This window comes from Cyclopterus lumpus, chromosome 22, assembly GCF_009769545.1.
Source record: "Cyclopterus lumpus isolate fCycLum1 chromosome 22, fCycLum1.pri, whole genome shotgun sequence".
NCBI lineage: Eukaryota > Metazoa > Chordata > Actinopteri > Perciformes > Cyclopteridae > Cyclopterus > Cyclopterus lumpus.
In genome coordinates, this window is record NC_046987.1 from 20,146,847 (window position 1) to 20,168,787 (window position 21,941).

The 21,941-nt window shown below is 46.2% G+C and overlaps 2 protein-coding genes across 6 annotated transcripts; one reads left to right on the forward strand and one right to left on the reverse strand.

The window, feature by feature from the left end:
• Window positions 1-89: 89 nt before the first annotated feature.
• On the reverse strand, window positions 90-7,355 carry LOC117751340 (inositol-3-phosphate synthase 1-A-like). Of its 5 annotated transcripts, none has more exons than XM_034563146.1 (11): window positions 7,019-7,355; window positions 5,337-5,461; window positions 5,059-5,220; window positions 4,290-4,419; window positions 3,795-3,988; window positions 3,551-3,700; window positions 2,757-2,972; window positions 2,275-2,439; window positions 2,054-2,167; window positions 1,056-1,273; window positions 90-942 (listed from the first exon to the last, which is right to left on the reverse strand). In XM_034563146.1, the coding sequence occupies exons 2-11, from the start codon at window positions 5,448-5,450 to the stop codon at window positions 744-746; spliced, it is 1,662 nt and encodes a 553-aa protein (XP_034419037.1). In that variant the 5' UTR covers window positions 5,451-5,461; window positions 7,019-7,355; the 3' UTR covers window positions 90-743. The 5 variants fall into 5 exon arrangements, with proteins under 5 accessions (XP_034419037.1, XP_034419033.1, XP_034419034.1 ...); XM_034563142.1 differs by having other exon boundaries at window positions 7,190-7,304; XM_034563143.1 differs by lacking the exon at window positions 7,019-7,355 and adding an exon at window positions 5,649-7,012.
• Window positions 7,356-12,262: 4,907 nt separating this feature from the next.
• LOC117751341 (programmed cell death protein 10-like) lies at window positions 12,263-16,353 on the forward strand. Its single transcript, XM_034563147.1, is given in 9 exon segments — window positions 12,263-12,400; window positions 13,616-13,753; window positions 13,756-13,821; window positions 13,979-14,032; window positions 15,186-15,303; window positions 15,473-15,599; window positions 15,753-15,831; window positions 15,931-16,013; window positions 16,147-16,353. Coding segments are annotated over 8 exon segments (633 nt in total). The 5' UTR covers window positions 12,263-12,400; window positions 13,616-13,729; the 3' UTR covers window positions 16,229-16,353.
• Window positions 16,354-21,941: the final 5,588 nt, after the last annotated feature.

Sequence of the window (21,941 nt, forward strand, 5' to 3'; positions counted from 1 at the left end):
ATGGTGACATTTATCTTTGAGCTCGATAGATGGCTAAACGGGAGGAGAGGTGAACAACATTTTTTAAAAAAAAGACAAAACCCGTCATATGCGTTTTAGTTCAAACAATACTTAACATGTTTATTGTCTATAAATAACCCAGGTTACTGTTAAACATAAACAGTACAAACTGCATACATATCTTCTGTAACTCAGCTTCAAACAATGACACAAAATAAAGTTAAGAGACGCCCCTCATTCATCAAAACAACAAACAAAGCATTTAACGGTTCACTACTTCATCAGTTTCTGCTTATTTAAAAATTAAACCAACTTCTAGGAACTGTAATATCCAACCGTGTTTTACATATGAATTGCACAAGAAAACAATTTCAGTAACGATGCAAGAAAAATGTTTCCACTACTTTTTTTAAATACAATACATATAAAACAATGGAGATTAGTATGGTTTATTGGCTTCATACTACCCTCCGTAGATTTTTAGTAGCTATTGAGGTCAATGACGTGTAAATGTGGAAGCACCAAACCATTTTCTTTTAAAAATACACCAAGACTTGATGAATTCCTATGATTTTAAATGTTAAATTTACTCAAACCACTGTTGTTGTTGTTGTTGTTGTTGTTGTTTTTGTTGCAATGATAGATGAATGAGAATGTTTGTTCTTATTATGCACACTATCAAGACAATTGTGTAAAAGGTAGAGTTCGATCTGGGGGTGGGGGGGGTGGGGTTGCGTTTACGGTCACAACGCGCGAGTCGCGTCGTCCTCCGCGTGGTTATGGATGCCGTTTGAGAGCGGCGGGTGGTTCCCGTTGGTGAGGGAAGCTATTTTGAAAGCGGCCACGTCGCCGTTGACGTAGGCGGCGCACGGAGGCAGGAAGTCCCTCTGCAGCTTGTGCTCCAGCAGCATGTGGTTCTGGGGAGGAAGGCCCAGGCACGCTCTGAAAAACACAGCAGAGGAGACCGCTGTCAGCCTTACAAATAAAAAAAAATAAAAAAAATCACAATTCTTCCGTTATCTAGGAGCAGGAAGCGCCCCGGGACTCGCTCGTACCTCAAGATGTTTTCTATGCAGGTCCTCTGGCGGAAGAAGGAGTTGATGACCGGCGTCCCGGACGGAACCAGGGGGGCCTTGCAGAGGAAGGAGAGCAGCGCCAAGACGCTGTGGAAGGACATGAAGTCCTCCTCGCCCTGGGGTCGGACGGTGACGCGCTGACACAGCTCCGTCAGGATCACCAGGTCCAGCATGATCGGGGTGGCCAGGAGAGAGTCCTGTTGACGCGGAGGCAACCCCACATTCATTAATGCATGGAAGACATGATGCAGGAATCGTAATCATTCAATACTAGTCTTTAGAAATACGACCACTAGATGTCGCCAAAGCCAAACGTTAGAAACTCTACAGCGATAATGCAAAATTATAGTGAAGATTACACCACATTATTTAAAGTGTTGTTGGATCCATGAGCTGACTACTTCCAGGTGTGCTCTAGTTGTTTCAGTTAAATGTAAATTATGCATTCATTTGTTTGGAAAGTACATAAAATGCTTTTTTTCCTTTCTTTCTACTTTAAGGCCACTAATGTGGAGCATTTTTACACGATTGCAGAATATTTAAAAAAAAGAAATTTGTTTGAGGAAAACGAGACAATGCAGCAATTGCCTAGTTTTTCCAGATACATTTTAATGGAGTAAATTATTTTGTCAAAATAAATTGGGGGGGGGGGGGGGGGGGGGGGGGCAGGAGATGTTATTATCTCATGTGTCAGAATGGCGGTGGCCTAAAGCAGCTCGCCCAGCGTCTCTTTAAATTAGCCTCATTACTCGTTAAGAAGGATTAACAGTAAGCTCCGGTGCTCCCGAGCCTCTTCCTCCACCACTGCAGTCAGATAAAAAAAGAAGAAGAAGAAGAATGGCGCTGAACGTTGCGTTTAACAAGTAATTAGCAGCCCGGACTCTGGAAATGGTTCCAATATGATCAGATGTGCCCTTTTATTCCCCCCCCCCCGCTGCATGCTTTCCAGAAATGGAGTAGCAGTCGTGACCACTGACCTCACAGGTGTTGTGCAGTGCGATCGTATTGGTCCCGCCCATCATTATTTCAGAAGTGTATTCGTCCATGGCCCGCTTGCTGTCTCCCACACAGGGGACGTACTTAATCACCACCTGGAATAAAACACACATGGTTTGTTTCTCTCTCTCTCTCTCCTCTCTCCCTCTCTCTCCCTCTCTCCCTCCCCCCTCTCTCTCTCTCTCTCTCTCCCGTCACTCACACAGTGGTCGGGCTTTTCCCCCGGCTGGTACAGTACGGAGTTGGACTGGACCATGTCGTCCACCACGTTGCTCTTGGAGATCTCTTTGGAGCGGAACTGCTGCGGAGCCGACAGGTTCCTCCCGTCGTTGTTGCCGAGGTGATTGTAGCTGACGATGGAGGTCGGCTGGAAAAAAAATTAAATACACGGCGCTGTGAGTTTTAAAGTTATTTGAAAAATGTTCCTCAGGAGACACGTCCACCCTCTTCTAGTGGGTCATAAGTGATGATTAAGAGGGATTATGTTTGTAGTCCTAATTCCGGTATTTGATGCTTTCAAGTGTAAAACGCAGTAGTTTATGACACCAGTATCTTTTAATCCGGTGAATCACGACAGATGATAATTCATCACGTGAATGGATTCATTCCCACTCTGATTCTAGCCTTAAGAGTTTCTAATATACGATCAATCTGTCCACCTATGTGCGCGTCCTTTCTCCTCACCTTGATGCCCGAGCTGACCAGGAAGTCCACCAGCACCGACTTGATCTTGGTCTGGCCGGATTTGAAGTCGTCTCCTCCGATGAACACCCCCTTCTGCACGGCCAGCTCGATGGCCCCCGGCACGAAGGTGTTCTGCGGAGAGCCGTTGATGTAGGCACAGCCCTCCAGGATACTGGCCACCGCGAACAGGGTGGAGGGGGAGACATCTGCTCCATCCTGATGGAGGGAGAGAGATTATGACCGTTACCGAGTGCATCATCATATTGCAGCTTGTTCCCCCGAGACCCTCTTCACATCATCTCCATTGTCAACTTCGTTGCTGACAAGCATGCTGAAGACGGGAGATGAAACATAAACGCACCCATGAGGGAAAAAAAAAATCCTAATTTTCTCCCTCTGATCTGATATAAAAACATTTTTTTTAAAGGAATAGCTGACTCATTATGGAATTTCATCTCCAAATCCACAGTGAAGTGTTTGGGAGAGCTTAATCTTCTCATCCTCTAAGCTTCATTAATCTCTAAATGGATGGAGGATTACCGTTTGGTCCTCGGCATTAGGAGGAAATTAAAAAAGGTTGAACTCACGAGTACTGGCCACCATCACAGTTTAGGGCGGCTTCGAGGACAATTAAAAAGCTAATTATCGTACTGGGGGCTCGACGGATAACCAATTTATGGATTTACGTCTCGAGAGCTTGCGCTTTAAAAAAACAAAACTCTGTTTCATTAATCTAGAAGTTTCTTCCAAACCGAACTCGGCTCGCGGCTCCTCCTCCTGCTGCTGCTGCTCACCTGGATCGCGGCGAGCAGGTTCTCCGCCTTGTCGTTGACCCCCGGCGTGAGGTCGCAGAAGCGCTCGGTGTTGGCGGTCCACAGGACGATGACTTTGTCCACGCCGCTCGAGCGGCGGAAGTCTCTTATGTCGGCTCTGATCTGCTCCAGCTGCGAGACCAAACAAAAGTCAGATTAATAAGCGCGTTGGGAGCGACGCCGGTACGAAGTGACACGCACACCGAGACGCCCCCCGAAGCGCTACCTGCTCCGCCATGCTGCCGGTCAGGACGTTGTCCGCCCGGCTCTCTTGGTTGGCGGCGATGAAGTCGGGGATGTAGATCGACGGCCTGGGCTTCATGCGGCTCATGTGCGGACGCAGCTGCTCTTGTAAGGACCAGTCGAGCACCTCGGCTCTCTCCATCGCGCTGCCCAGGTCCATTGACGAGATGTCCCAGCCTAAAAACAACAAACACGTTTAAATGCATTAAAATAATGTTCCAGAACAAAGGGACGGGGGAGGGCTGACCTCTTTCATCTCCTAATAGACGGCAGCAGGTCTATAAACAGCCTGTTAAAGCTCTTATGAAGCATCGGACACCATATACTGGACCCTCCGTGAAGCTGCTCTGGGGTCAGATTTCCTCGCTGTTAACGGCTCACTTGTGCCACACACACGCACTAAATATTAGGTTTATTTTTGCGCTATCTCAGTTTCCGTATCGGAGGTCAGGCCTCGAGCGCCTGCAATGGTCCGTACCGTCAAAGACTATGTCATTGGGGTGCACCATGGGCAGGAGATCACGGATGGGCACGTTGACCTCGCCCTCTGGACCCGAGCCGAGACAAACAGTCGACGCTTGCAGGAGGGAGCCGAAGTAGTTTGCTTTCTGAAAAAGAAGGAAAAAAATGGAGAAAAAAAACATAAATTTCATTCCCTCTATAGACTTTTTTCCCCTGAGAGGGTTTAAGATTTATTAGAAGTGTATTAAAATCCTTTGAACCAGAGAAAACAAAATGTCTGAAAGTGAAATCACGAGGAACCAGCTCATAGGAGGTAACAACGTATGCCCATATAAGGGCATATCACCGAGACCAGAGTCAGTAAAGCCCTCAACCCTCGACTGAACAGGTCAGCATAACCAGCTTATAATGAGCCTCTGCCACTGTATCGGGGGGAGGGGGGAATACAGTAAGCTGTATTTATAAAATAGGACAAGACGGTTCTCTGTTTGCTCCCTTCGTGGCAGCCTAAAGGTTTTCACATGCTATTTGTAGTCTGGTTGGAAAAAAAAAATCATTCATAATCTAGAACTTGTTTGGCCATAGAAGAACCATTGTGGTGTTTGCATGTTTTATCTGTAAAACTACCAATATATGCAGAACACAAGGGTCCGAGCAGGCTACAAAATCCACTAACTGACGGTGTTTTTTTCTGTTTATTTATATTTATTCATTCATACGATACATTTCAAGCCTATCCCAGTTGTGTTCCGGCACTACACTGAATCCCGGTCTGCCTGCCTCACCTTCACTCCAGTCTTGGTTCTCCAGGTGAGGCCTCGCTTGTTGGCCAGGACCGCTGCCGTCACGGTGGTCCCGTTGTTGCCTCCCCAGCCCACCAGCATCACGCCCAGCTGGGGCACGTGTCTCTCTGTGGAAAAGGTCATCTCGGTGGTGCGCGGGGTCACCTGTTCACCGAGAAGGAGCAACACATTAGACACTGTACAAATTACACACACACACACACATATATATATGGATGCTTACTGCACACACAGAAACGTCAGGAAAAAGGTCCACGTACGGTCACTTTGTTCCCATCTCTGTGGACCGATGTGGTCTGGTAGGGATACTGAGACACAATGTGTGTATCCGTGTACTTCACATTGGGGCTGTTGATGTGAACGTTGACGGACATGGCTGCAGAGTCTGTGGAAGGGAGGAACAAAAAAAAAAAAAAGAAGAGAGAATTGGTCCAACTTGGAACTATAGCCGCTGTGGAAACGGCACTATGTGTAATGCTGTAATGCTGTAATGCTGCATTTCCTCAACACGTCCAAAGGCTTATTTAATGAAAGCTGGGGAGCGGTCCTGAACCATGTGGTGTGACACGTACCCAATGTCAACGCTCACTGACTTCAGATCAGTGAGGGCTAAAGGGTCGTCCTGCGGTCTAATCAAGCGCTTTTGAGACCTTTTGTGCACACTTTTTCCGGGGGAAGATTCAGAGACTTTAGTTGAGGGAATTACCCTCAATTCATAGCGTTGTGACAATAAACACTGGGGTCACCGGGGGGAAGCCCACGCCCTCCCATCACCCCTCAGTTTGTACATCCTCAATTCCTTTCCTCGCAGCCTCTGCTCTGCTGGAGGATCAAGGAGCAAGGATAGGAGGAGGCTGAAACTAAGGAAAGGAGAAAAGTTCTCAGAAGATTTTTTTTTAATTTTCTTTGCAATAAAAAAAAAAAAGGAGGATGAGGCATGGTGTTCAGCCTGGCACATTACATTAACACATGCACAGCAGCATTGAGGATTTAAGTGCAAGCATATATGCACTATCTATATTACACATATATATATATTATTCAATAATTAAACCATGTATTTGAATGTTGCTTATTGAAGCAGTTTGGACACAAACGAGTCCATTAATTATTCGACAGTTACCACTCTCGTTGCCTGCGTAGTTAAATAGTGTGACGCATTCCACTTTTTTTTTTTTTTTTTAATTTATATTTTGTACCGTGTGATATCTTGCACGCTCAGGCTTTACGATACGTTCAACTCACAACGTTACAAAATAAAATAAAACAAAAATTGGAAATGCGTCAGACCGGAAGCTCTTGGCCGTCTGACGCGTTTCCAATTTTTGTTTATCCAATATTTGGTTATTTTATTTTATTATTTTTGTACCGTGTGATATCTTGCACGCTCTCGAATTACGAGACATTAAAATCACAACGGTACAAAATAAAATAAAATAAAAAATAAAAAATAAAAAACAAAAATTGGAAATGCGTCAGACCGGAAGCTCTTGGGAGGTCCGACGCGTTTCCAATTTTTGTTTATTTTATCTTGTACCGTGTAATATGTTGCACGCTCTCGCATTACGAGATCACAACGGTACAAAATTAAATTAAATTTAAATTAAATTAAATTAAAAATTATTTTAAAAAAAATTGGAAAACGCGTCAGACCTCCAAGAGCTTCCGGTGTGAGGCGGCCATGTTTAACTATGCAGGCAACCAGAGCGCGAGACAATCACAGAAGAGGGGGGCGAGACATACGGGCGCCGTACCCGGCACGAATGGCGTACGCAGTTCACATAAACTAGTCTTTCGCGACCCCATTAACCGACCAAAACCCCTTTAACGATTTCTCAGCAACCCTCTCCTCTCCGTCTCGGGCGATCTCCCGTCCTTTTAAACCCCGCAGATGGTGAACCAATACAATGTATGAACCGACACAACCCCGGAAACCACTCACCACGTCGATGAGTCAAGATGTCGGAGTGCGTAGAGGAGATCGGCCGCTTTTTAAAACGGAAGTACGGAGTTTCCTTACTCTGAACTGATAGTTCCCTCAACCCCCGTCTCGTCCCCGCTGCGTACACGCGATTAATCTCTCCCTCCTTCCTGAGTCTTTCGACGCACGTACCAATCAGACGGCTCCGTCCCTCTCGTGTGACCCGGTGAAGAGAGCTCGAAGCCCCGCGTGACAAACGGCAGTCGGGCGGTGTCAGGCTCCTTTTCGGGGCGGGGCGCGACGGAGACCGGTCCGTTAAGTTAAGAGAGATTTTCCCTTTTAAGATTATGCACAAGTGTTACCCTGCAAATAAAAACTTGAATAAGAAGAAAAGTGTACCCTTTGCACAGGTGAACCTGTGTTATTATTATTTGTGCAAAATGTTATATTCATAAGTGTATAAGTTTAGAAAGAGTTTGAAATGTATCTGACAACTTTTAAGGCGGTTCCAACAAAAAGGCCATAAGAACAGTAACGGCATGCATTACTTATGATGTCGGTAATTACACAATCAGAGTTTTTGCCTTATGATTTGCCTCTTTTTCTATATTTATGTTATGCTTTTTTTCTTTGTCAATTTATTTCTCTGCGGATTCCCCTCTGGCTTGTTGGTTTAACTGCATTTAAGTGTATTTTGTCGTTTCTTATTGACACGTTATTGAAATTGTACATGTGCAATTGTTGAATAAATTGTTAAATGATATATATATTTGTTTTAAAGAGTCTGTTTCTGTCACACCCAATAGGAACTGCCCACTTTGAGACTTATTGGTGGTTTGCAAACAAAGGATTGGTGCATTACCGCCCCCAGCTGGCGTGGAGGGGGTCTAGTACTTACATTATTTATAAAAATATGTTCTCAATAATATTAGTTAGTCTAAGATACTGAAATAGTACTTGATAACACATAGTGTATATTTAATATATCGAAATCTTGCTGAGTTTTCCAATTAGCTGCCTTCCCTCTTGACTGTCCAATAAGATGTTCTCTTTCTGTCTTCCCATTCCCTCCGCCACCTTTCCACCAACCTCTGTTTAATAATACTTTTGCTTTCTGATTTACTGAATTGCTCTTTTGCAGCTTTATCCGCCGACGCCCCACGGGGCCCTTTTGTCAAACCACAAACTCATTTTTTATTTTCATTGCAATTAGGTTACACCAACCTACACTGGCCAAGTAATGTCCTATTCATCTTGTGTACACAGTTAAGAACACAGTTGTCCACACAGTTTGGAAAGCAAACATGTTTAAAACTACTGCAGTCCAATTATCGCCTGGTGACGCACAATACAAACAACACCTAATAACACATCATTCAAACGCATCCTATTCAGGGCTGACCAGCCGTTGATGAAGTTGATCTAATAGGAGACAGACAACTTCACGCTCACAGGGCAATGTAGAGTCTTCAATGTACCTGAGCTGCATGTCTCTGGACTGGGGGAGGTAAGTCAGAGAACCCAGAGAGAACCCACGCTGCCACGGGGAGAACCTGCGAACTCTATACAGAAGGACCCCCCCACGGGATCGGGGATCGAACCCCCGGGCCCCTAATGCTGTGAGGTGCGGCCCAATAACACGTCATATCACATCAAATCAGTTTTCCACGGATATTTGCCGTCACGCGACTGCACACAGCCGAAGCGCACTGGTTGAAAATCAATAATAATATAAATAATATGGAATGCTTACTAAACCAAGACATTAAATGACTGTCGTATTTATTGGGGTTTATTTCAGACCGCTCCAGCTCTGCAGATGCAAACGCTCTGCTAAAAAACTGAAAAGTGAGACACGATTTCCAGCCGGCATCGTTTCTTTAATTGGCCCTATTTTCAGAAGGTGATTTTTTGTTTTTCTTTATTCAACAGGTGTCGGCTACTCCCTCGCTCGTATGCCATCAATGCCACTCGTCCAAGAACAGAGATTATCCACAACCTTATTTAAAACAAGATAATTTCTTCTATCAATACTTTTGCTTCATAGTGCCAGCTCATCACAGAGTATAGCTGGGAAATAACCTTGAGGCCCTGTGTTGATATCAACATGCACCTCATGACTAGATTAAATGTGCTTTTCTAGGATGAGAAGAGGTTGCCGGACTTTTACAAAAATGAACAACAGAGCAGATTTAATCTCCAGAATGCTTTTAGACATATTGCCTACAGGCTTCATCTACCTGGAGCCTCCCGTCCTCTGGTCCATCAGAGGGACTTTAACCAGATATAGTTAGCCGACAGCGTGCAAGATGACCTCTACATTCCTCCGAGAAAAGAATTCGACCTTTGACCCCTTGACGTGTGACGACTGTAATAGGGAAATAATAATAATAATAATAATTTTATTTATATAGCACTTTTAAAAAGCCTTGACTTTGGAACGGCCAGAAGGGCCTTGAAGGGCCCCACCGGAGGCTCTAAGGCTGCGAGCTGGCTCATATGGGGCTAACATTTCAACGATGTAGCTTGGGGCCAGACCCAGGCGTGCTTTAAAAGTGATCAGGAAAATCTTAAAATCAATTCTAAAACTAACAGGGAGCCAGTGGAGAGAGGCCAGGACTGGAGTCATGTGAAGGCCAGGACTGGAGTCATGTGAAGCCGTCTGTTAGAGGTCAGGACTGGAGTCATGTGATGCCATCTGTTAGAGGCCAGGACTGGAGTCATGTGAAGCCGTCTGTTAGAGGTCAGGACTGGAGTCATGTGATGCCATCTGTTAGAGGCCAGGACTGGAGTCATGTGAAGCCGTCTGTTAGAGGCCAGGACTGGAGTCATGTGAAGCCGTCTGTTAGAGGCCAGGACTGGAGTCATGTGATGCCGTCTGTTAGAGGCCAGGACTGGAGTCATGTGAAGCCGTCTGTTAGAGGCCAGGACTGGAGTCATGTGATGCCGTCTGTTAGAGGCCAGGACTGGAGTCATGTGAAGCCGTCTGTTAGAGGCCAGGACTGGAGTCATGTGAAGCCGTCTGTTAGAGGCCAGACTGGAGTCATGTGATGCCGTCTGTTAGAGGCCAGGGACTGGAGTCATGTGAAGCCGTCTGTTAGAGGCCAGGACTGGAGTCACGTGATGCCGTTCTGTTAGAGGCCAGGACTGGAGTCACGTGATGCCGTCTGTTAGAGACCAGGCCTGGGTCATGTGATGCCGTTCTGTTAGAGGCCAGGACTGGAGTCACGTGATGCCGTCTGTTAGAGACCAGGCCTGGAGTCATGTGATGCCGTCTGTTAGAGGCCAGGACTGGAGTCATGTGATGCCGTCTGTTAGAGACCAGGACTGGAGTCACGTGATGCCGTCTGTTAGAGGCCAGGACTGGAGTCACGTGATGCCGTCTGTTAGAGACCAGGCCTGGAGTCATGTGATGCCGTCTGTTAGAGGCCAGGACTGGAGTCACGTGATGCCGTCTGTTAGAGACCAGGACTGGGTCATGTGAAGCCGTCTGTTAGAGGCCAGGACTGGAGGTCACGTGATGCAGTCTGTTAGAGGCCATGACTGGAGTCATGTGATGCCGTCTGTTAGAGCCAGGACTGGAGTCACGTGATTGCCGTCTGTTAGAGGCCAGGACTGGAGTCACGTGATGCCGTCTGTTAGAGGCCAGGACTGGAGTCATGTGAAGCCGTCTGTTAGAGGCCAGTCAGAAGCCGAGCTGCTGCATTCTGGACTAGTTGGAGGCGGGAGATGGATTTTTGATTTGTGCCGGAAAGGAGGGAGTTGCATTAGTCGTGTCGAGAGAAAATGAGTGACATGAATGACTTTTTCCAGATCTGAGCGTGACAATATGGGTTTGATTTTTGAGATTATTCTTAATTGAAAGAAGCAGGACTGGGCATTTTTTTTGATCTGTGAGTCAAACATTACACCCACATTTCTGGCAACAGGTTTTAAATAAGCAGCCAGGGGACCAAGTTGACTATTGATGAGACTGGTGTTATTGTTCGGGGAACTGAATAATATGACTTCTGATTTGGAGTTATTGAGCTGAAGAAAATGTTGTGCCATCCAGCAGTTAACATCAGAGAGACAATCTAAGACAGCAGCCAGGCTCTCCGGGTCACCAGGTCTCAGCGGAAGGTATATCTGTGTGTCGTCTGCATAGCAATGAAAAGATACGTTGTGTCGCTGGAGGATTTGGCGGAGTGGAAGCATGTAGATAGAAAATAAAAGTGGACCTAAAATTGAACCTTGTGGTACACCACAGGTAATGTGAGTCGTGGAAGACGAGTGATTACCTAAGGTGACCGAGTACGATCTTTCTAAAAGGTAAGAATAAAACCAGCCAAGTGCAGTGTCCTTGATGCCAGCCCAGGTTTTGAGGCGATCGATTAAAATGTCGTGATCTACAGTATCAAAAGCTGCACTAAGGTCCAAAATAATTAAAACGGCGCTCTCCCCCCTGTCTGCTGCTAAAAGGAGGTCATTAGTTACCTTGAGGAGGGCAGTTTTTGTGGAGGTATTTATAATTAATAAAATACTGGGCCCTACAGTGCCAATGACCTGATGATTTGAGAAATTAGTAGGAATAAAATCAAGGCTGCATGTGGCTGATTTCATGTGTGATATAAGTTGGGATAAAAAGGGCAATGATACAGGCTGAAATGACTAAAATTGTTTTGAATATCCCTACATATATATATAGAAAAGATGAGCTAAAGAAAAAGTTTATGGGGCTATTTTAGGAAAATAAACAGTTGAAAAAAGTAATAATTGCTCACCATAATCCTTCTTAAAGAGGCAAATGAAGCCATTTGATCAGGGCAGTTTCAGCAGGTCAGACAGAGCCGTAATATGTACTGCAACCAATGTTTTAATTTTCTTTAATCTTTTTTTGAACAGCACAAGTTACTTTAGCCTAAAATGATATATTATAAACTTTTTGAATGACAGACTTTAGTTGACGTAAGGAATACATTTAGTTGTACTGTAATACACATACTTATGAGCTATTAACTCATAATTATGAGCTATTAACTCATAATTATGAGCTATTAACTCATAATTATAAGATAGTAAGTCATAATTGTTAGATCATTTTAATGATTTACGGGATCTTTATTTTTTATCATCACAGTTGCGGAAATGGGCTTCCAATAAATGTAGACGCACAGAGTCTAAACAATAAATAATACAACAACAGAAAGGTGACTATTTGTCACGGCTTCACGGTCGCGATATCCCTCCGCCTTCTGATTGGAGGACGTACGCGGTGACGTAGCGCCGTGTACGCCTTCCGGACCGGAAGTTGTCGCTCAGGCCAGTCCTAAAAAACTTCCGCCTTAAACTTGTAAAGAAAACATAGCAGCTAAAAGGCAATCGACGGCGTAACCAACCGATTTAAGAAGTCGGAACCGCAAGGTAGATACGAGCACACGTTAGACACGCACGCGGCGACGCGCACGCGTGTTTTTAAAAGCAGTTTGATGACGCGTTTTTTAGCTCATCGGCGAATATAAAGCTCCCAAATGTACCGAAAGCTAGCGCGCAAGCGGCGCTGTTAGCCGCCATAAGGCCTCGGTTCACCCTCTCTGGGCTCGGACCGCGAGCAGTTCGGTCGCCGCACGCAGCGAGTTGTTGTCCCGACGGTTGGGTTCCGACCGCGGGTCGCTTTTAAACACGACTCCGGACGTCGGTTGACGTCACCTCGGCCACTTTGGTTAGCTCTGGCTAGCTAGCCGTCCGGCTAGCTGTTACCTGTCTCCTGAGCCTGCCATCGCGTCAGACACCGTGGCTGAACACACACACACACACACCACACACCTCACCGTGTGTCTCATTGGACAGCCGGGGATGACAACGAGCACACAGTGAAGTGAGCCACATGCCCAAAATGCTTACAACCTAGAAACAGATAAAAGCTGCCGACCAAGTGATGTCTTCTTGTTCCTTAAATTGACCTGAATGTATTTAATAACAACAACAACAACAACAATGGATAGGAAGGGGGACTTGCTTTTGTTTTGTTTCCTTCATATGTACATTATGTAATCTTAATAACTACACTTTGGAGTTGCTGTTTGGCCTTAATGGGAACACACAACGGTGCCACTCCCCTAAACCGGTCACCAGGTCACCTCGTCCTGCTTTCTGGAAAGTCAGATATACCGTGTTGGTTGGTATCAGTCACACAGGCTCATGAGTACCAATACATGACAGTACCATAGAGCAATGCTATGAGTTGTATGTTTAAGGTGATACAGACTTGTGACGTCGTTGTTTATACTGCATAATATACCTACAGATCTGACATGTTTGTTCAAGTCGATGAAGTATTAGTTTTGGCACGCAGCGTGAAGCCGGGGGATGGATGCACCGCTAGTCGGCAGCCGCCTGTGACCGAGTGGATGTCACCGAAGAGCTGAAAAGCTGCGTTTCATACGACGGAGCCGTGTTTCATGTGGGCCGGTCACACACCCGATCCATTTCATCAAGTTAGGATCGGCGCCGATATTGATACGGTTGATCAAATCAGTGCACAACCAAACATAAAAGATGTTGTCAGAATACGTCTTGCCGTATAATAATACTTCAGATTAATCAGCGCCGTGCTGTTTTCTTTCTATTCTCTTTCAGACTCTTGACGCTCTGGAGCGCGTGTGGTTTTCAGAGTGTGTGTGAGTGGGTGAGTGTATGTGTGAGTGTGTGTGTGAGCTCCACCTTTAACCAAGAGCAGCTCCTCCCTGGAGGATGACAATGGAGGAGATGAAGACATGAAGCGGAGACAAACTCCATGGGTATCCATGACGCTGTACGCCGTGATGTACCCCGTTTTCAACGAGGTAAAACAGTCACCTTTTTCCAAAGTTTTATTTGTAAAACATAAATAGACTTATTATAGTTAAGTTACATCTGATCAAAATAAAAACTTTAAATGCTGAAACGACTCCGACCAGTCCAGAGTCGTCTGTGATCGTGTGTGTTTTCTTCCTTCATCAGTTGGAGAGGATCAACCTATCGGCAGCTCAGACGCTCCCGAGCGCCTTCATCAAGGTACCACTGTGCTATTGTAGTTATAAGTATTCATTACCATTCCAGTGACCCTTCACAACTTCCTTTTTTTGGTTTGAATTTAGACTGCATCCAAGTTCCTCATTTAAAACAAAACACATTGAATTTAGTGTCCGAGGATCTTAATATTTACTTCCTTCCTCGAGGACGCAGACGAGAAGGAATGTTTTGCAATTATTCTCATTCTGGTCCGTTTTGCTGTTTTTTAAAATTTTTCTTCGATTAATGGTTTTAACTAATGAATATCATTTCCAAGAGCGTTCAGTTCAGTAACTCCAGGGAGAGCAACACATCCTCACAGTTGAGAAGCTGGATTCAGAGAACGTTATGGGGGTTTTCTGCTTTGATTTATGACAAAACTGATTACGGGTAATCTATTATCGTTATAGTTGACCCCGTTGATCGAGGTTCAAACGCCACACAGCTCAAACGAGGGTCTCAGTTATCCAGGGCCTCCAGGTCAAAGGGCCTGAGGTCATCTGGGAAAGCCGCCAGCTCGCTTCCAACCTGCAGGAGGGTCGTGACCTCCGGTAATTGGCTCATCGCCCTATTGGACCTGCGCCGACGCCTTCAGGGACGGTTATCTTCTTGTGCAATAGAATTTTTGTCTGGAGGTATATAAAACCCACGCTGTAATAAAGTGTAGGCTTCCTGCGTTCTTTCCTCTCGCTGGTGGGAGCCGTGCTGTCGCTGCTGATTCACAAAAACATGCACATTGTCGTGAGTCAAGGGGGAGCATTCAGGGACCTTTGGTCAACATGTCCATCTCACCTTTTTAGTTATGAGCAACGTAGAAACTATGAGGTTCATATGATGTTCATGATGCTATCGACACTGCTGTGATTTGCACTGGAATAAGAAAAGCACCGCGGCGATAGATTACTCTCCAACGATTAAATAACAATGAAGGAGAAGCGTCTTTTGTCTTTACGGTTGGGATGAAGACAAAGGCAGACGCGATCGCCTTACGGCGGTTTTTATTCCTTTTGTTCCACCGGGTCTCACCGAATGGCCTCAACGGCGTCCGACGGCACTTCCTGCTTTGTTCTCTGCCGCTCAGAACGCCTCCTCCATGGCGTTGGTTGGGAGACGGCGTTCTACGTCTTATTGTGTGTGTGTGTGTCTCTTTGTCCAGGCGGAGAGGGAGAACCCCGGCCTGACTCAGGACATCATTATGAAGATCTTGGAGAAAAAGAACGTCCAGATCAACTTCACCGAATCCCTACTGCGCATGGCGGCCGACGATGTGGAAGGTGCGTGTGTGATAGAGAGAGAGAGAGAGAGACGGAGGTGGGCGTGGCCAGGTCCAGGTTTTTTAAGGCGACTCAGCCGGGATGCCCGTCCTCTGTCCAATTCTCTTGTTTGTTTTCTGTATCTGTCCAGTTGTAAAATGTGCTGAATCTCTTTTTTTTTCTCCTGCAGAGTTCATGATTGACCGGCCCGAGCAGGAGTTCCAGGACCTGAACGAGAAAGCCAGAGCTCTGAAACACATTCTCAGCAAAATCCCAGATGAGATCAACGACAGAGTACGCTTCCTACAGACTATCAAGTGAGAGCACACACACACACACACACACACACACACACACAACACACACACACACACACACACACACACACACACAACTACACACACACACACACACCTATTGGTTGTCTGTGTTGTGAAACCCTCTCCTGTGTTGCCGTTGGTTCCCCACAGAGACATCGCCAGCGCCATCAAAGAGCTCCTGGACACGGTCAACAATGTCATAAAGAAATATCAGTACCAGAATCGCAGAGTGAGTATACCGAGGCCACGGAAACAGACCCTTCCCCCCCCCCCCCCCCCCTTGTTTGTTTACGACGTGTTTGTTGTTTCTCTCTCTCTCTCCGTTCAGGCTCTGGAGCACCAGAAAAAGGAGTTTGTGAAATACTCCAAAAGCTTCAGCGACACCCTCAAAACGTACTTCAAAGATGGAAAGTGAGTGTAACCGTGACAACCGCTGCACTTTTGTATCCTCCGATGTACAAACACAGCCCCGCCCCCCCCCCCCCCCCCCCCTTCTAGTTAAAGATGTGTTTCTCCTCACGTTGTAAACGTTGTGTGTTCCCAGGGCGATAAACGTCTTCATCAGCGCGAACCGGCTCATCCACCAAACCAACCTCATACTGCAGACCTTCAAAACCGTGGCCTGAGCCCTCCAGCGGCCACAGAGGGCCCCCCCCCCCCCCCCCAACACCCCTTTTGTCCCGTGGGGGAGCAACCGCTAGGAACGGTGGAAGCTCGAAGAAGCGTCTGACCCATATATGTAAATTAGAAAGAGTTGGTTTTAGGGTTGGGGGGGGGGGGGGGTGGGTGGGGGGGGCTGGGGGGGGTCGGTTCCATTGGGGAGTCGATATTCTAGATTCCAGTTCAAGAGACTGAAAAAGTGCAATTTTTCTTTTTCTTTTTTGTCAATGAGGATTTTTTCCAGTCTTGAAATGGAACTGAATGGGGCCCCCCACCTCCCTCCGCCCCCCCCCCCCCCCCCACCCCAAAAAAAAAAAGTCTCGGTTGATTTAGATTTTTTATTTTTTTGGATTTGGACAGTTTTTAATTTATAACCCTGGTCTTGTTTTGGGAGTAGGTGAGGCGAGGTGTTTATTAAAGACTAATTGCCATTTTTTTTTCTAATATATTCATGTTGATCATTTTTACTTTTAGCTTTTCTCAATTCACGGCCGCACGACGCCTCCGACCGCATTCAGCAGGGAGGGTGTGTGTGTGTGTGCGTGTGTGTGTGCGAGTGTGTGTGTGTGTGTGTCTCTCCCAGTATCGTCTGTACTGGTTTTCTCTTCTTCGGCTCCCATTTGTGTCATTTTGCCACGGGTCTGTAATGCGGAGAGGACGCAGCAGCAGCGCTGGACATTGGAGAAGCAGACTCACCCCCCCCCCCCCGATTTCTGTTCCTCTTTTATTACCAGGAGACAGAAAGCCAAATGACTTCCAGAGCACAGCGTGCGCCTTACAGTCCCGTAACATTCCCTCCTCTCAGCCTAGTGAAGCGGAGCCAGTCCCCGCCGACGGGGGGTGTAGAGAGACATGAAAGTTCTGTATTTAACTGATATCTGGTTGCAAATGTTCAATAAATAGTTTCCAAATGATGCTTTTTTTACATGCGTCCGAGTCCAATGTGTTTTAAACCTGCAGGTTGTTTTTCAGAGCAGTCTTTACTGCGTTTTCATTAAATTCTGCGCGTTTATCTCGGAAGGTCATTTCCCTCGATTTTGATGAGCGTGCACATCCTCAGCAGCAGATGCTTCCTAACAACCGGGGTCATTTCCTCGATGCTCGTCAGCTGAAAGATTGTTCGGAGCAGAAAGACCCTCTTCCGGTCGGCCGGGAGACGGAATGAAAAGAAATTGTGAGCTTTAATAGAAAAAAGGAAGAATTTTGTCCCTAAACTAGTGAAGTATTCTCTGTCGTGGCCGTAACGTGCACATGAAACCGCTGTTTAGGTCAGTGAAAAGATTTATGGAGTGTCAGGAAATGGATTTAAAGTATGAACATATATATATATATATATATATATATATATGTGTGTATGTGTATAATATATATTGTGGTGGAAGATTTCTATGTTTGATCAGGTGGAGAGTTGTGGTTCAAATATTCAATTGCAACAAACGGAGTCTCCGAAGGAATCAAAGTTGTCTTTCGTTTATTCAAGCTTGCAAGCTGGGAAAAGGGTTCAACAGCCACGTATCTCAGTGAGCTGCCCAAATCTCTTGATTCATACATTGTATTACATCGTGATTTATACAAGCACATGCACGCCCACTATGACGACACACGAAGAAACAGTGTGAGTGTCTTGGATAAGAATTCAGAAGAACAAAGAGCCGAGTGTATTGGTTTCGATAAGGCATATGGCCATCTGTCCTCCTCCCCATCCTCCCTGTTGCTCTGCCCTTGAACCAGTTCACAAAACAACACATATTTTACCGTCACATTCCACTCTTTTGATTACTCTATAATCATACAATATTGCCAAAAATATGTTTTCACGAGACTAATGAACACAAATAACAGTTAATGTTCCCCGGGTGCCCCAAATGCAACGGAGTGGACTCCATGGACGTCGTGTTTCAGGCATGATTTTTTAAATGGTGTTTACAGCCAACCAGTTTGTATGGAATTCACCCGAGCAACTGGTTTATGTTGACACTGTGAGGTTTCCACAGAAAACTGTCAGAGACACTGTATACACCACTTTTTACGTGTGTGTGTGACTATATGTGTATTTGTGGGTGTGGTGCTGAATGGGTAGCACCCTCGTTGGTGGTGGCTATCCACTTGTTGCACCCTCGTGGGCAGCTGACAGCCGTCAGCCGCTTCGGCAGTTGGTGACACAGAACTATGAAAGTCTGTCGGTCACAGAGTCTTTTGCTCTTTTAGTGAGGAGCTGTGTTGGTTGGTTCAGCTGGAGCCGGGACGTGTTGGCAGTGGGTGGCGTGTAATCCAGGTGGCTCGTTCTGCCACTTTAACTGCTGTGTGGGTCACCGACAGGATCTGGAATGGGCCACCGCTTAGCTTTCCAGTTCTTCCTTCTGAAGTCTTTCACCACCACGAATACACCAGGCTGTAGTTTATGCAGCGGACCCGTGGAAGAGAGGTTAGTGCAATAGGTCAGCATGTCATCTTCACACAGTGTAGTAGAAGGGAGTGGTGTTCCTGGAGCTTCCACACCAATGTGGGGAGGAACTGCAAACAGGATTTCGAACGGACTTTTGCTGCGTGTTCGTTTCCTCATCCTCATGTACATCAGAACCAAAGGCAGCGCTTTGGTCCAGGATAAACCTGTGTCTGTGCAACACTTGGCTAATTTTGTTTTCAGTGTTCCGTTCTCTCTCTCCACCGCTCCTCCACTGGCAGGATGGTATGCACAGTGTGTCTTTAAGTCCATACCCATGTATGCACTCAATTCTGTGATTGCTTGGTTAACAAAGTGTGAACCATTGTCACTGGAAATCTTAGTTGGGATTCCCCAGCGAGGAATGATTTCTGAAATCAGTGCCTTTGCTACAGTTGCCGCTGTCTGTTTGCTGGACGGGAAAACTTCAACCCATTTGGACCACGTGTCTACCATTACTAGACAGTGTTTCTTACCTTTCCGATGGGGAGAGTTCCACAAAGTCCATCATTACATGTTCGAATGGCCTTGTAGGTGGTGGATGTCCTGCTCGATGTGACACTGGCACTGGGCGACCTACATTGTGTGTTGCACATGTAATGCATGCTTGACAAAATGTTTGTGCGTAAGCTGCAAAGCCCTTTGTGAACCATGTTGCATCCATGATACTTAACATTCCCCCTTTTGACACACGGTCTAACCCATGTGTCAATTTTGCATAATGTGGGAAGAAATGTTTAGGTAAACAAGGGTTACCGTTCGGACCATACCAAGTACCGTCAGTGAGTGTGGAGTTGGAGGAGGACCAGAGGCGTCTCTCATCCGAAGTAGAGAGAGACTGCATGGCTGTAAGAGAGGAGGGCAGTGAGACCATGACACGAACAGGTTTGGGGAGAAGACGCCTAGCAGCAGCTTTTGCAGCTAAATCTGCACGCTCATTTCCCTTTGAGATGTCGTCGGTGTTTGATGTGTGCGCTCTACATTTGCAAACAGCAATAGTTCTGCTATCAGTGTGTGATGTAGCACTGGTTTGCCATCTGATTTAAGGAAATTTCTGTGTTTCCACAATGCGCCAAAATCGTGAACCACGCCAAAAGCGTATCTGGAATCTGTGTGAATGGTTGCAGTTTTACCCTTTGCCTGTTTACAAGCTTCTGTGAGTGCGATTAGCTCTGCTGCTTGGGGCTGAGAGGTGACACGGGAGAGGTCCGGAACAGAGAACAGCTGAGTCTGAAACAACAGAGAAACCCACAAGATTAGTACCAGTCAAGGGATCCCGTGAAGCAGATCCGTCAACATACATTACCCAGTCACTGTTGAGTAGAGGTGTGTCCGAGAGGTCAGGACGAGGAGTGCACTGAGCTTGGAGCTCAGCCAAACAGTTATGCTCCTCTCCGTCCTCAGGGATGGGGAGTAGAGATGCAGGATTAAGAACATTGCAGCGTCTAACCGCGACATTAGGCATGTCGAGGAGACATGTGTGATAACGTAGGTGCTGCAGAAAGGTGAGACGATTTCTGTTCTAGGAGAATTAACGAAACCGAGTGTGGAACTAGTAAAGTTAGTGGAGCGTAGCCCACCATGTCACGAGAGGCTATAAGAGCCCTTTCTGCAGAAGCCACTGCGCGGAGACACTGTGGTAAACCTGCAGCGACAGGATCGAGTTTGGCGGAGAAATATGCGACAGGACGCAATTTATCACCATGAGGCTGTAAGAGTACCGATGTCATACAGCTGGAGCGTTCATCAACTGTTTGAGTGAACGTCTTTTTTGGATCTGGCAGACCGAGAGTGGGTGGAGTCTGTAAGGCGCATTTCATGTCTGTGAAAGCTTTTGAGGCTGCTGGGAGCCACTGAATTTTGTCATGAGCGGTGAGATTTTCCCCGTGTATCAATGCAGAGAGAGGTTGTTCAAGCTGAGAGTAATTTGGAATAAATGAACGACAGTAAGAACACATCCCTAAAAATGACATCATTTGTTTCTTTGTTTGAGGTTTTGGAAGTGTCACAATTGAGGCAATGCGTTTTGGCGAGAGTGTTTTGCCTTTACCGGAAATGTCATGACCTGGGAAATGGACGTTTTGTGAAACAGACTGTAGTTTAGATAAGCTGGCTTTATGTCCTTCTGCTGCAAGATGTTTAAGAAGTTTGAGCGTGTCCTGCTGGCATTGTTGTTGTGTTGGAGCTGCAATGAGACAATCGTCAACATATTGCAGAAGAGCGGACCCTGGAGACAGAGTGAGGCTCTCTAAGCTTTCCCTGAGTGCTTCGTTGTAAATAGTAGGTGATTCTGTGTAGCCCTGACATAAACGAGTGAAAGTGTATGACTTGCCATTAAAATTAAATGCGAACCAGAACTGACTGTCTTTGTCCACTGGGACACTGAAAAAAGCATTTGAGAGACCAACCACCGAAAACCATTGAGAATCAGGTGGAACCTGTACCATAATGGTGTATGGGTTGGGGACATTTGGGGCTTGTGCGTGGACGGCTGCATTAACTGCTTTGAGGTCTTGCACAAAGCGCCACTCTGTTGGTTTGTCTGCATCTCTGATCTTTTTAACAGGAAAATTAGGTGTTCTTACCGGAGAGTCAGGACATGGAACAATGACCCCGGCCTGTAAGAGGGAGTTGAACACTGGTGTAATACCGTCAATGGCCTCTTGGCGCAGTGGGTATTGATGTTATGTGGACGGAAGTCTGAGCGAGGTGTGATGACCACAGGTTGGCAGTTTTTGATGAGTCCCACGTCATATTTATGCGATGCCCACAATGTTGGCTGGAGAAACAGAGCTGAGGGGCAGGGGGAAATAGAGGAGACATCAGTCACAAACATGTCAGTGTGTGCGTCAGGTTATGTGTTATTTTCATCCATAGACATAAATAGATCTTAGAGCAGGTGTGGAAAATGCAAATGGTTGTTTAAAGAAGCCTGTCGAATGATGGTTGGGTCAGCTGTAGACTGCCAATCTGTCAGCGTCTCACACGTGGCGACAAAAGGACCCAAGTCTCTCCACTGGTCCATCGTGGCTTTGGACAAGGAGATGTGTGGGAAGGAACCAGGCACCTGGAAGAGGGGCTGCTGTGAGGAGGTGAGAGAAACAGAAACAGCAGATTTAAATGTAGACCAAAACAGTGTAGAACACTGAATGTAATCATTTAAATCCTGCAGAAACAACTGTTCATATGATTTATCTGGCTCATGTGACACATGCACTGCGCTCCAGCCTGGACGC